The following is a 13526-nucleotide window of genomic DNA, read 5'->3' as shown; positions in this document are numbered from 1 at the left end:
CTTGTGCGATCCGTGCATCTCCCTCCCTCCCCCTTATGGTTTCAGTCTTGTTGAAAGCCGCCGGAGCGTACGTGAAGTTGCGCGTATGTGGGCGGAAGCTTCTCTGACGCAACCGGAAGTTGCCTCAGAGGAGAAGCTTCCACCCACACACGCACGACTTAAAACACGCCACGAAGGCAAGGGGTAGGAAGGGAGATAGATGGATTTGGGTGGATAGGTAGGAAGGAGGGAGGGGGCCGCGCGCACGCTCCCTCCATTAACTGCGGGGACAAGCCATTCACCACTCTACAGGGCGGTGGATGGCCTAGTCCCCATACCTGCGGTGAGCACCTTTTTCCCACTTCACCATTTTGGCGATTTACCCGCGGGTAACATCCACCGTGTCATTCTCTACCACGCTTCGTTAACTATGTTTTTTTGCCATCTCTATCAGACAATGGTTGCCTTGCTATTTTATACGATACGATGTCTGAGATTTTGGTGCAGAGATTATAACTACAGCCTCAGCACCCTGTGTTTGTGGCTTCAGGCCTACATTGTCCCCTGTGACCTTGAGCAGGCCACTTGGTACCCCATTGCCTAGGTTCATTAGATAGATTGTGAGCCTATCGGGACAGATAGTACACCGTTCGAACACCTGAATAAATACATGTAAACCTTTCTGAGCTCCCCTGGGAGAACGGTATAGAAAATTGAATGAATAAATAATAAAAAAAATTGTTTGAATTTCCAAATCATAACGATGTCATTTGTTGTGAAAAGGTTGTCATCCCGGGGGAGAAGTAGTTGTAGGTCAGGATGAACGTGATTAATTTTGCAATAATTTCCAGCGTTTAGGCTGGTTTTGAGTAAATGCCCAAGAGCAAACTTGAAAGATCTTGCTGTCCATAGGTTTCATCATCATTCCAGAGCTGTGAGTTTCTTATCCTCATAAACCATAAAATAATAGCCTGCTTTGCTACATCTCTGACCACCTGCCATCCCTACACCAGGCTGGCTTTATGCTTTGGTGTGGAAGGTGTGTCTCACTGGTAGAGCTGCTACCTCTGTGCCCAGAGATCAGCTCCTGGTGCTGCTCCTTGTGACCCTGGCAAGTCGCTTAAGTGCCCATAGAAACATAGAAAAAAGCGGCAGAAAAGGGCTATAGCCCACCAAGTCTGCCCATTCCAAGTATCCCCCCCCCCCTGAATTTACTCCCTTAAAGATCCCACGTGAGTATCCCATTTTCTCTTAAAATCCGTCACGCTGCTGGCCTTTATCACCTGGAGTGGGAGTCTGTTTCTATAACCATAAAGCCCTATGACCTCACAATGCAGATGTAAAGAGCTTTAGCCAATAGGAAGAGGAGATGCAAATGTTAAGAGCCTTAGCCAATAGGGAGAGGAGGAGATAGTGGATGCTGTGGCCATTTGGCCTTTATCTGCCATCATAGAAACATAGAAAAAAGCAGCAGAAAAGGGCTATAGCCCCCCAAGTCTGCCCATTCCAAGTATCCCCCCCTGAATTTACTCCCGTAAAGATCCCACGTGAGTATCCCATTTTTTCTTAAAATCCGTTACGCTACTGGCCTTTATCACCTGGGGTGGGAGTCTGTTCCAATGATCCACCACTCTTTCGGTGAAGAAGTACTTCCTGGGATCGCCATGAAACTTTGCCCACCGCTTTGAATGTCAGCTTTGAAATGCCAAAGGCAAAAAAAGGCAGGCTACAAGTCCTACTGCCTGAGCTGTACTAGTCGAGTGCCCGTCTTCTTGAAGAAGTCCATTTTAGGTTGAAGCATGAGGGCCCAAGAAATACGGCACTGCCCTTACCTTTCTCTCCAGCCTGGCATTTTAATGTTTTGATGCTCCATTTAAAGTGCAGTCAGTATTCTGAGATTATCCTCTTTTTCTGATTTCTGACCCGAAGAAGGTTCCGCTTAGCTTTTGAAAGTTAGTCAATAAAGGCCATATTCAATTTAGATTCAAACAATTTTTATTGATGATACAAAAATGCAACCATGAAACAGTTGAAAAGTACAAAGCAACACAAGAACATTGACAAGAACTGCAAATAACTTTAGGAATATCATCAAATTTTGAACCACTATTACTATTTATTATTTCTAAAGCGCTGACAAGCGTACGTAGCACTGTACATTTTAACATACAATAGACGGTCCCTGTTCATAAGGGCTTACAATCTAACTTAGACAGGACATTTCGGGGTTGGGGAGATTAAGGTAGAGGAAATGATACAGTGGGTCTAGGTATCTGACAGCCATGAGTGGGAGTTAGGAGCTGAAAACAGATTTTAAAAAGTGGGCTTTTAGCTTGGATTTGAATGCTGCCAGGGAGGGAGCACAACGTATTGATTCAGGCAGCCTGTTCCAGGGATACGGCGCTGCAAGAAAGAAGGGAAGGAGTCTGGAGTTGGTAGTAGAAGAGAAGGGTACAGATAAGAGGGGCTTGCCCTTCGAACGGAGAGCACGGGGAAGAGCATAGGGGGAGATAAATGAAGCGAGATATGGGGGGAGGGGGGCTGTCAGCAAGAGGAGTTTAAACTGTATTCAGAGATGGATGGGGAGTCAATGAAGCGACTTGAGGAGAGGGATAATGTGAAAATAGCGGCTCTCATGGAATATGAGTTGCACAGCAGCATTTTGAAGAAAATCCCCTCTCCTCACATGACAACAGACCAGCAGGTTACAGCAAATGAGAAGTAGCCAAAGCCCTGGTTCCTTAAAGACCCCAGCCCTGGAAGAAAGGAAAAACAAAGACGTCCCAAAACGTAAACAAATCCCCAAAACAAGGAAAAAGAAAAAATAAAGTAATAATTTTTTTTTTTTAAAGGGGGGCGGGTTTCTGCCTCTTCTGCAGCAACTGCCCCCCCATCCATGATGGGCGGAGAGAGTGCTCACCACCGGAGCGAAAAGACACAGACTAGCAATCACACCAGTCAAAAGGAATTAAGCACTAAACTTTTAGCTCTGTGTCGCAAAGAATTAAGATAGGGCCCCCAGATTTTCAAAAAAATATTTTTTCTTTAAAGGAAGTACGAATCTATTCCCTTTCTATCAACATGAGAACATACAGGCGATTCCACCAAGCCCAAAAGGAAGAGGGTTCAGCAACAGTCCATACCTCTAACAATCAGTTTAATTGGCTTCATTGATGTCATCATGTCTATCTCTGCGCATACACAGAGGCCCTCCAGACATGGCCCTGAGCTCGTCAAAGAAGACCAGAAGTTTGGGTGTGGTAAGGTTACTAGATTTTCCATCTGGTAAAAGAGGACGCATGGCCCTGCCCTGTTATGCCCCTGGGCCCACCTCACTCTACCACCAGCCCCCACACCCTACCCCACACAAACCTCGTCTGTTTGGGCTGGGGCTGGAGAGCATCTACACATGTGGAAAATCTGGACCCCCCTAGATCCACCCAGTTCCGCCCATCCCTACCCTATAATGTCTTAATCCCACTCCCAGTCCTGCCCCCTGATGCCTGCTCTTGTGGGCAGGAAGTCCGCGCTTGACGTCATTGCGTGGCATCCGTGCAAGTGTGGATGTCCTCGCTGCCCGACGCGATTTGAGGAGGCTTATCAAAACCCGGACAAAACCGCTGGGTTTTGAAAAGTTGTCCGGATCCCCCGGACATGTCTGGAAAATCCCAATGTCTGAAAACCCTATCCACGCGTACGTAGATGCACTCCAGCCCCATCCCCGATCTCCCTAGCTTTTCAAAACCCGGCCAAAGTGCTGGGTTTTGAAAAGCCATCTGAACGCCTGGATATGTTCTCTAAAAGAGGACATTTCCAGGGAAATCTGACTGTCTGGTAATCCTAGTGTGGGGGCAGGAACGGAGCAGAGCTGGAGGCGAAACAGGGAGGGGCCAGGTGTCCTCTTTTTTTTTAAGAGGAAATCTGGCAACCCTAATTTAAAAGATAAGAAAAAGAAATCCCTAAAGAGTATATACCACAGAAAAATACTATAATATCAGAGCAATGTACTCAAATTGCAAAATTAGAAATATTGTACATATTTATTAATTTAAAATTTGCAAAAATATCACAAAATTTTCATAGAATAGCATACACAGAACACCATACAAACACTACAAACAAACCAGACAAGATATAACAACATATAACAGGCACTATCAAACCAGGCTGGAAAAGGCCATACAAAAAGTCATATAATGATATATAAATATAGTTGTGTTCAAAAGTTCATAAATCACTTAGCTTGAGAGTTCGAAGTCTTCCTGGAACAGTGTCCACGAGGAATGAAGCAAGCTAGATGATTGTGGGCCATCCAGAAAGGAAAAAATAAAAAAAACAATATCCCAAACAGATTAGAGTTCAAATCCAACCTCCATATCACAAAGTGCAGGTGCAAGTGCAAAAGTGCTGTCAGTAAACAGTATAATAAGTTAGATAATCAAAAAAGTCTCAAACCAAGAGGACAGAGAGCATTTTCAAAGTCTTCACAAGCAGAGGTGAAATGCCATAAAGGCAACCAATCTTCTAACATCTCCTCACAATTCCTCAACACAGGCCGTGTTTCGATGAAATCTTTGTCAAGAGGAAGAAAGCAACTAAAACAAAAACAAGTGTACACTACACTGACATGAACAGAAACAAAAGCATATCACAAAACACAAAATATAAACTGAATAATGGCAATCATAACAGGCAGGGAGCCAAAACCAAATGCAAAGAGCTTGCTTCCTCGTGGACACTGTTCCAGGAAGACTTCGAACTCTCAAGCTAAGTGATTTATGAACTTTTGAACACAGCTATATTTATATATCATTGTATGATTTTTTTGTGTGGCTTTTTCCAGCCTGGTTTGATAGTGCCTGTTATATGTTGTTAAATCTTGTCTGGTTTGTTTGTAGTGTTTGTATGGTGTTCTGTGTATGCTATTCTATGAAAATTTTGTGATATTTTTGCAAATTTTAAATTAATAAATATGTACAATATTTCTAATTTTGCAATTTGAGTACATTGCTCTGATATTATAGTACTTTTCTGTGGTATATACTCTTTAGGGATTTCTTTTTCTTATCTTTGAGATTTACTTTTGAATCCCGTTGTTTATTGGTTGTAGCTCTCTGTTTTATATTTTGTTTAACCCTAATTTAAAACCAATTAAAATGTCATTAAAATAAAGTACTTAGTGCAATACCAGTGTTTTTATTATTATGTCTAATTCCAACCTTCCTTAGATAATAATAGAAATAAACATGGTTGGATATCCAGAGGGTAAATAATTAATTCTTCTAAAACACCTCAGCCCCACCACTCCACCGCTATGTTCACTTCAAAACAGCGGGATCACCTCTGCTTGTGAAAACGTAAATCTCCCGCTGTTTTGAAGTGAACATAGCGGTGGAGTGGTGGGGCTGAGGTGTTTTAGAAGAATTAATTATTTACCCTCTGGATATCCAACCATGTTTATTTCTATTATTAAAATAAAGTAGGCATCTGCAAGCATGTCTGCAGAGACGCTTAGCAGCGCCAAACCTCAAAGTAAGAACATAAGAACATAAGAAGTTGCCTCCGCTGAGGCAGACCAGAGGTCCATCTTGCCCAGCGGTCCGCTCCTGCGGCGGCCCCTCAGGCCTAATTGCCTGAACAGTGTCCCTGACTAATTTTGTAACTGCCTCTAATCCTATCCCTATTTCCTACCTCTACTCCTATCTGTACCTATCTCTACTCCTATCTGTACCCCTCAATCCCTTTGTCCGGCCTGGTTTCAGCCGGAACTGATCTTAGGCACCTCCGTAGACGTGATTCACATCAAACATTGGTTCTGGGAATGTGGGCCTTCAAAAGCCTGGCCCTACATTACTAGTCAGATATAAGACCTTCTTAGACAGGACCCTAGCATTTCAAGCTGGTAGGCAACAATCTTGGGTAGGTAAATGTATTCAGCAAGCTATGTTATTGGAAATTAATTAAGACCACTTTGTTCGATAAGTTTATTGCTTAGTGAGTTTTATTATTGAAATTCTATTTTACAAATATTTGTATTTTTTACTGTATTATTGTATTTTGCTGATTGTTCAGCTCTTTTTTAGTGTAAACTGCCAAGAACAGGGGTGTCAAACTCCTGCCTCAAGGGCCGCAATCCAGTCGGGGTTTTCAGGATTTCCTCAATGAATATGCATGAGATCTATTAGCATACCATGAAAGCAGTGCATGCAAATAGATCTCATGCATATTCATTGGGGAAATCCTGAAAACCCGACTGGATTGCGGCCCTCGAGGAGGGACTTTGAATGCCACCCTCAAGGTCTTTCATCTCTACTAACCAGGCTCTGTTATTTTGCCCGGGGCAGGAAGCTCAGTCCTATGTTTCCTAGCCGAGCCGAATTTTCAGGTGCACCGGAAGCGTGCTGGGGGGGGGGGGTACTCGAGCCGGGCCTTGGCAAGACGAGAGCGGAAGTGGGGGTGCTTCCTACCGTCCCGGCTTCTCCCCTGGGCAGGGACAGGGCGAGGCGGAGCGGAATCGTGCGCGCGCGCTGCCCGGAGGAGCAAGAGCGACGGACGCTTCCGGCTCCACTTCCGGCGGCGCTGTAGCCCTTGTGCCTGAACGGACATCTCCCGCTCCAACATGGGCATCCTGGAGAAAATCTCCGAGATCGAGAAGGAAATCGCTCGCACCCAGAAGAACAAAGGTGAAGGGGGAAGGGCGGTGGCAGACAGCCAATTTTGGGCGGGCCTGAGCACAAAGTGGACGGGCCTCGCCCTCCCCTGCCACCCACAACCCTCTCAGCCTTTCTCTTTCCCTCCCTTGACACCCCCAGCTCGTGCAGACGCTCTCTTCCTCTCTCTTGACACCCCCAGCTCGTGCAGCCACTCTCTTTCCCTCCCTTGACACCCTCCAGCACGTGCAGACACTCTCTTTCCCTCCCTTGACACCCTCCAGCTCGTGCAGCCACTCTCTTTCCCTCCCTTGACACCCTCCAGCTCGTGCAGACACTCTCTTTCCCTCCCTTGACACCCCCAGCATGTGCAGGCACTCTCTTTCCCTCCCTTGACACTCTCCAGCACGTGCAGCCACTCTCTTTCCCTCCCTTGACACCCTCCAGCTCGTGCAGACACTCTCTTTCCCTCCCTTGACACCCCCAGCACGTGCAGACACTCTCTTTCCCTCCCTTGACACCCTCCAGCTCGTGCAGCCACTCTCTTTCCCTCCCTTGACACCCTCCAGCTCGTGCAGACACTCTCTTTCCCTCCCTTGACACCCCAGCACGTGCAGACACTCTCTTTCCCTCCCTTGACACCCTCCAGCACGTGCAGCCACTCTCTTTCCCTCCCTTGACACCCTCCAGCTCGTGCAGACACTCTCTTTCCCTCCCTTAACACCCTCCAGCTCGTGCAGACACTCTCTTTCCCTCCCTTGACACCCTCCAGCTCGTGCAGACACTCTCTTTCCCTCCCTTGACACCCTCCAGCTCGTGCAGACACTCTCTTTCCCTCCCTTGACACCCTCCAGCTCGTGCAGACACTCTCTTTCCCTCCCTTGACACCCTCCAGCTCGTGCAGACACTCTCTTTCCCTCCCTTGACACCCTCCAGCTCGTGCAGACACTCTCTTTCCCTCCCTTGACACCCTCCAGCTCGTGCAGACACTCTCTTTCCCTCCCTTGACACCCTCCAGCTCGTGCAGACACTCTCTTTCCCTCCCTTGACACCCCCAGCACGTGCAGCCACTCTCTTTCCCTCCCTTGACACCCTCCAGCACGTGCAGCCACTCTCTTTCCCTCCCTTGACACCCTCCAGCTCGTGCAGACACTCTCTTTCCCTCCCTTGACACCCTCCAGCTCGTGCAGACACTCTCTTTCCCTCCCTTGACACCCTCCAGCTCGTGCAGACACTCTCTTTCCCTCCCTTGACACCCTCCAGCTCGTGCAGACACTCTCTTTCCCTCCCTTGACACCCTCCAGCTCGTGCAGACACTCTCTTTCCCTCCCTTGACACCCTCCAGCTCGTGCAGACACTCTCTTTCCCTCCCTTGAAACCCCCAGCTCGTGAAGCCACTCTCTTTCCCTCCCTTAACACCCCCAGCTCGTGCAGCCATTCTCTTTCCCTCCCTTGCTACTCCCAGCCTGTGCAGCCTTTTTTTCCCCCCTCCCTTAACACCCCCAGCTCGTTCAGCCTCTCTCTTTCTTTCCCTCCCTTGACAACTACCTCAGCCTGTGCAACCTCTCTTCCTGCTCAGGCCACTGGCAACAGTTTGTACAAGCTGCCAGCCGCTGATCCAGAAACCTTCCCTCTGATGCATTTGTATTTTGCATCAGAGGGGAGGCTTCTGGGTCAGCTGCTGGACCCACTGCCGGTAGCTTCAAAAGGAAGAGAGAGGCTTAATGGGATGGAGTGGGAAGGGAGGGAAAGAGTGAGGCTGCACGGGCTGAGGGGATTGGCAAGGGCGGCCTCTGGCTGCTGGATGAACAGGCCTGAGCCCAAACTGGGCGGGCTAGGCCCATCTAAACCCACCCGTGACTACACCACTACAATGGAGAATTAAGTGACTTGCCCAGAGTCATAAGCAGCACTGGAAACTGATCCCATATCCTCAGGGTACCACTATGCCACTCTTCAATGGGTGCCTGCAAAGTTTTCCTCATGTGAGCGGCAAGTTTGGAAAAACCAACAATTTTCTAGATTTGCAAGAATTTTTGTGAACGACGCTTATGTGCTCAGTTGAAAAGGAACGTAGCACTTAAGTATTCCCAGAGTTCAGCTTTTCCAACCTCCCCTGTTGCCTTCTTGTGTGTAAGAGACCCATTGCCTTACTCCAGTGATTCCCAAATATGTCATGGGGGAATCACAGCCAGTTGTGTTGAGATCTACAATGGACATGCATGAGATCTACTGTGAACACTGCCTCTTTGGTATGCAAACTATCTCATGAATATTCATTGTGAATATCCTGAAAACCTCACTTGCTGGGGTTCCTCCATGTTTCAGAATCGCTGTCTGGATTGTAGCTACTTGTTACGATGCACACTTCTTCCATGTATACTCCCAGAGATAATCAGTACGCTAAGATTTATACTTCTCACTAGTGTGCATTTATTATCAAAGTGTCCAGCTCTTGTTGCAAATAATGTTTGCCCAGAACAAATTGGCCTTTGTCTAGTCTAGGCCAATTCTTATCCATTGCAGACTCCTCTGAATAGAATAACATTTGGTAAAGATATTGTTTCAGGATGGGCATCTTCATTCATGTGGAGACCTGATTGTAGAAATGTACATAGAATCCAAGCTAGCCCTGTACACCCCCATCCGCCCCCTCCGCTCGGAAAGGAGAAACGCCTATGCATCCCCCCAGGAAGGTCCCTCCTGTCAGAAACCGCCTGCAAACGCTCCTACAGCCACTTCATCCCCCAATTCTGGAACCATCTTCCCCCCTCCCCTCCCCCCCGCAAATCAGATTACAGAACTCATTGATGACCTTCTGGAAAGCGGTAAAGACCCTCCTCTTCAACTACAATTCACCCGCAGTCTATGCCTCACCCCCCTTAAACCCACCCTCCCTCTCCATTCTGAACCTCTACTTAAACTACTGTATAGTCTTTGTATTGTCCAAATGTACTCCGCTGTGAATGTTTGCTTGTAAGAGGACGAGATAAAAATCTAAGTAGATAAATAGTGCCTGTAAATATATATAGTCAAACCAATTCCTGTGTGTCTGTGATCATTAAATCTTTAAATCCCTGCTTATGTTCAAGCTACTGAGTACCATCTTGGTCTGCTAAAGGCAAAACTTGCAAAGTACAGAGCACAACTGCTTGAGCCGTCCAAGTCTTCTGCTGGCAAAGGAGAGGGTTTTGATGTCATGAAATCTGGAGATGCCCGAGTAGCTCTGATTGGGTTTCCTTCTGTGGGTAAGGTTAGTGATCATTCTTTCCTTTCTGTGAACGTGCTTGCAACCTGGCAATTTTATTATGTCCTTTGAAACCTTCAGGGTCTTCTGCTGTCAGCAAACGGAAGCATTTGCTGCATTTTAGACATCAGCTCTTACTGTAATAGGGATGGGGAACTGCTCGAGCTTTTTTTCTAAACACTTCTTTCTAAAGGATTTTGTAGTCCTGAGAAAGCTGTTCCCAGGCTAGTGGTCAACCCTCCTGCTTTTATTTTAACCCTTCCATGAATAGGTTAATTTGTCGACAACTTTGACCCCATCGCTTATATAAGCAGTGAAAGTTGCTTCAGCTTAATAATTTAGCAAATTCTCACTGTCATGGCACTCAAGTGAAACATTTTTGTTTATAAAATATATATTTAGGCGTACAGCACAACCGGTGATGTTCCGGTAATGTTTTAAAAATGTTTCTTCTCTTATTTAGCACACTCACTGTATAAATGTTGTAAAAAAAAAAAAAAGTTGTTAGCAGTGTTTCTTTTACAGCAAAACTTAACAAAATATTTTCACACGTTTTCAACTTCTCTTATCTCATTTGTTTGGAGATTTGGAGATACATTACAACTTTTTCAGTGCTGTATTCCACTGCTGACCATGTTGCCTTCATAAACCTGTGGCGTTGATTTGACCCTGGATGTGTATAATCAATATACTCACGGTAAAATAGGTTAAAACTAAAAAAAAATTCAAAACCTGTATTTATCACAGACGACAGACAGGAAACGCATTGTCTGTCACTATCGAAAAGGTACCTGGAATTTGAAATCAAAATTACAATTTATAAGTAAGCAACTAAACCAGGGGTCTCAAAGTCCCTCCTTGAGGGCCGCAATCCAGTCGGGTTTTCCGGATTTCTCCAATGAATCTGCATGAGATCTATGTGCACGCACTGCTTTCAATGCATATTCATTGGGGAAATCTTAAAAACCTGACTGGATTGTGGCCCTCAAGGAGGGACTTTGAGATCCCTGAACTAAACTAATTTGTCAAGCTGGGGTCAAAATGACCCCAGGTGTGTACAGAAGGGTTAATTATTTTTTTAAGAACTTGATAGCCTGCCTTTAAGGCAAGTTACAACAAAATATCTAATCAGAAAATAATGGTATATATTGAAGAACTAAGGCCAGTACTAGGCAGAGTTGCACGGTCTGTGTCCCGTATATGGCCATTCAGTTGAGGATGGGCTGAGATGGTTTAGATCAGGGGTGAGCAACGAGGGCCGGAATCCAGTCGGGCTTTTATGGTTTCCCCCAATGAATATGCATGAGATCCATTTGCATACAATGGGAGGCAGTGCATGCAAATAGATCTCATGACTATTCATCGGGGAAAACCCGACTGGATTCTGGCCCTCGTTGCCCATCCCCAGTTTGAATGGAGTGGAATGAACTTTTGACGGAGACTCCAGTAGATGGAACCTAGGCCCAGTACCGGGCAGAGCTCTGGGGTTCTGGCCCAGAAATATCTAAGAGAAAGAACAATTTAAAATAAATCATTAAATTATAGTGCATGTTTGGGCAGCCTGGATGGACCATTCAGGGCCGGAATCCAGTTGGGCTTTTAGGATTCCCCCAATGAATATGCATGAGATCCATTTGCATACAATGGGAGGCAGTGCATGCAAATAGATCTCATGAATATTCATCGGAGAAAACCTGACTGGATTCTGGCCTTCGTTGCCCATCCCTGGTTTGGATGGAGTGGAATGAACTTTGATGGAGACTTCAGTAGATGGAACCTAGGCCCAGTACCGGGCAGAGCTCTGGGGTTCTGGCCCAGAAATATCTAAGAGAAAGAACAATTTAAAATAAATCATTAAATTATAGTGCATGTTTGGGCAGCCTGGATGGACCATTCAGGGCCGGCATCCAGTTGGGCTTTTAGGATTCCCCCAATGAATATGCATGAGATCCATTTGCATACAATGGGAGGCAGTGCACGCAAATAGATCTCATGAATATTCATCGGAGAAAACCTGACTGGATTCTGGCCTTCATTGCCCATCCCTGGTTTGGATGGAGTGGAATGAACTTTGACGGAGACTCCAGTAGATGGAACCTAGGCCCAGTACCGGGCAGAGCTCTGGGGTTCTGGCCCAGAAATATCTAAGAGAAAGAACAATTTAAAATAAATCATTAAATTATAGTGCATGTTTGGGCAGCCTGGATGGACAATTCAGGGCCGGAATCCAGTTGGGCTTTTAGGATTCCCCCAATGAATATGCATGAGATCCATTTGCATATAATGGGAGGCAGTGCATGCAAATAGATCTCATGAATATTCATCGGGAAAAACCAGACTGGATTCTGGCCCTCGTTGCCCATCCCCGGTTTGAATGGAGTGGAATGAACTTTTGACGGAGACTCCAGTAGATGGAATCTAGGCCCAGTACCGGGCAGAGCTCTGGGGTTCTGGCCCAGAAATATCTAAGAGAAAGAACAATTTAAAATAAATCATTAAATTATAGTGCATGTTTGGGCAGCCTGGATGGACAATTCAGGGCCGGAATCCAGTTGGGCTTTTAGGATTCCCCCAATGAATATGCATGAGATCCATTTGCATATAATGGGAGGCAGTGCATGCAAATAGATCTCATGAATATTCATCGGGGAAAACCAGACTGGATTCTGGCCTTCGTTGCCCATCCCTGGTTTGGATGGAGTGGAATGAATTTTTGACGGAGACTCCAGTAGATGGAATCTAGGCCCAGTACCGGGCAGAGCTCTGGGGTTCTGGCCCAGAAATATCTAAAAGAAAGAACAATTTAAAATAAATCATTAAATTATAGTGCATGTTTGGGCAGACTGGATGGACCATTCAGGTCATTTCCTATGTCGCTATAAATAATACAGTAAAAGCAATCAACAAATACAAACCTTATAGCCTGACCTAGTCCATCTTTGCATAAATGCCTAAAGTGATCACTGATTGCTAGTCTCTTACAAAGCCTCCACTTGGTCTGAAGCAAGGCAGAGAGTAGGAGGGAAACCATAGACCAGTTGCTTGTCTGTCTTGATTCCTTGTTAAAATTATTGTAACGTAATTAGTATTGGGCACAAGGGGGCTGATTCCATAAACGGCACCTAGAAAAAGTGGCGGCGGCCATGTGTCAATGACACGTAGGCACCGTTTACAGAATCGCAGCTGGTGGCGCCTATGTAAAAACTTGCGCGCCTGAAATGTAGGTGAGAGTTTTAAAGGCCTACATTTCAGGTGCCTAAGGTTTTGGAGAATCGCACTTGGCAGCACCTAAGTCGCACTTCGCCCTTAGAAACGCCTACTTAGAGTTAGGCCATGTGATAAGCGCTAATCTTTTATAGAATCGGATAGGTGCCTATCGCCCAGTTACATTTTTCCCCTCAATTATTGAAGCTGTTAAGGGCATTTTGGTTTATTTATTTATATCCTGCCCTTACCCAGGATGGGTTACAAACTTGCAAAAATACAAAATTGCATACAAGATCGACAATAAATAACACCCACAAAACAAAGCAAAAATGCAAACAATAAAATACATAGGCCACCAACACCTTACTGCCATCTTCTCTTCCTCATTAGCCACCCAGTCAATTAAGTTAGGCAACTTTTATAGAATGAGCAATTAAGAGCTC

At 45.7% G+C, this 13526-nt stretch overlaps 1 protein-coding gene across 2 annotated transcripts in view; it reads left to right on the top strand.

Moving 5' to 3' along the window:
• Positions 1-6394: 6394 nt before the first annotated feature.
• The window catches only part of DRG2 (developmentally regulated GTP binding protein 2), a 48112-nt gene continuing 40980 nt past the window's right edge, over positions 6395-13526 (top strand). The window contains exons 1-2 of one of the 2 annotated variants that reach the window (XM_033963787.1): positions 6395-6662; positions 9722-9882. In XM_033963787.1, coding sequence (XP_033819678.1) covers positions 6599-6662; positions 9722-9882 — 225 coding nt within the window. In that variant the 5' untranslated portion in view covers positions 6395-6598. The remainder of the gene's footprint in view (positions 6663-9721; positions 9883-13526) is intronic. The other variant, XM_033963786.1, reaches the window with a different exon arrangement.

The sequence above is a fragment of the Geotrypetes seraphini genome, chromosome 11, assembly GCF_902459505.1.
Source record: "Geotrypetes seraphini chromosome 11, aGeoSer1.1, whole genome shotgun sequence".
Lineage (NCBI taxonomy): Eukaryota > Metazoa > Chordata > Amphibia > Gymnophiona > Dermophiidae > Geotrypetes > Geotrypetes seraphini.
The sequence above is the reverse complement of the archived record's forward strand: the minus strand, read 5'-3'. Positions and strand labels throughout refer to the sequence as shown.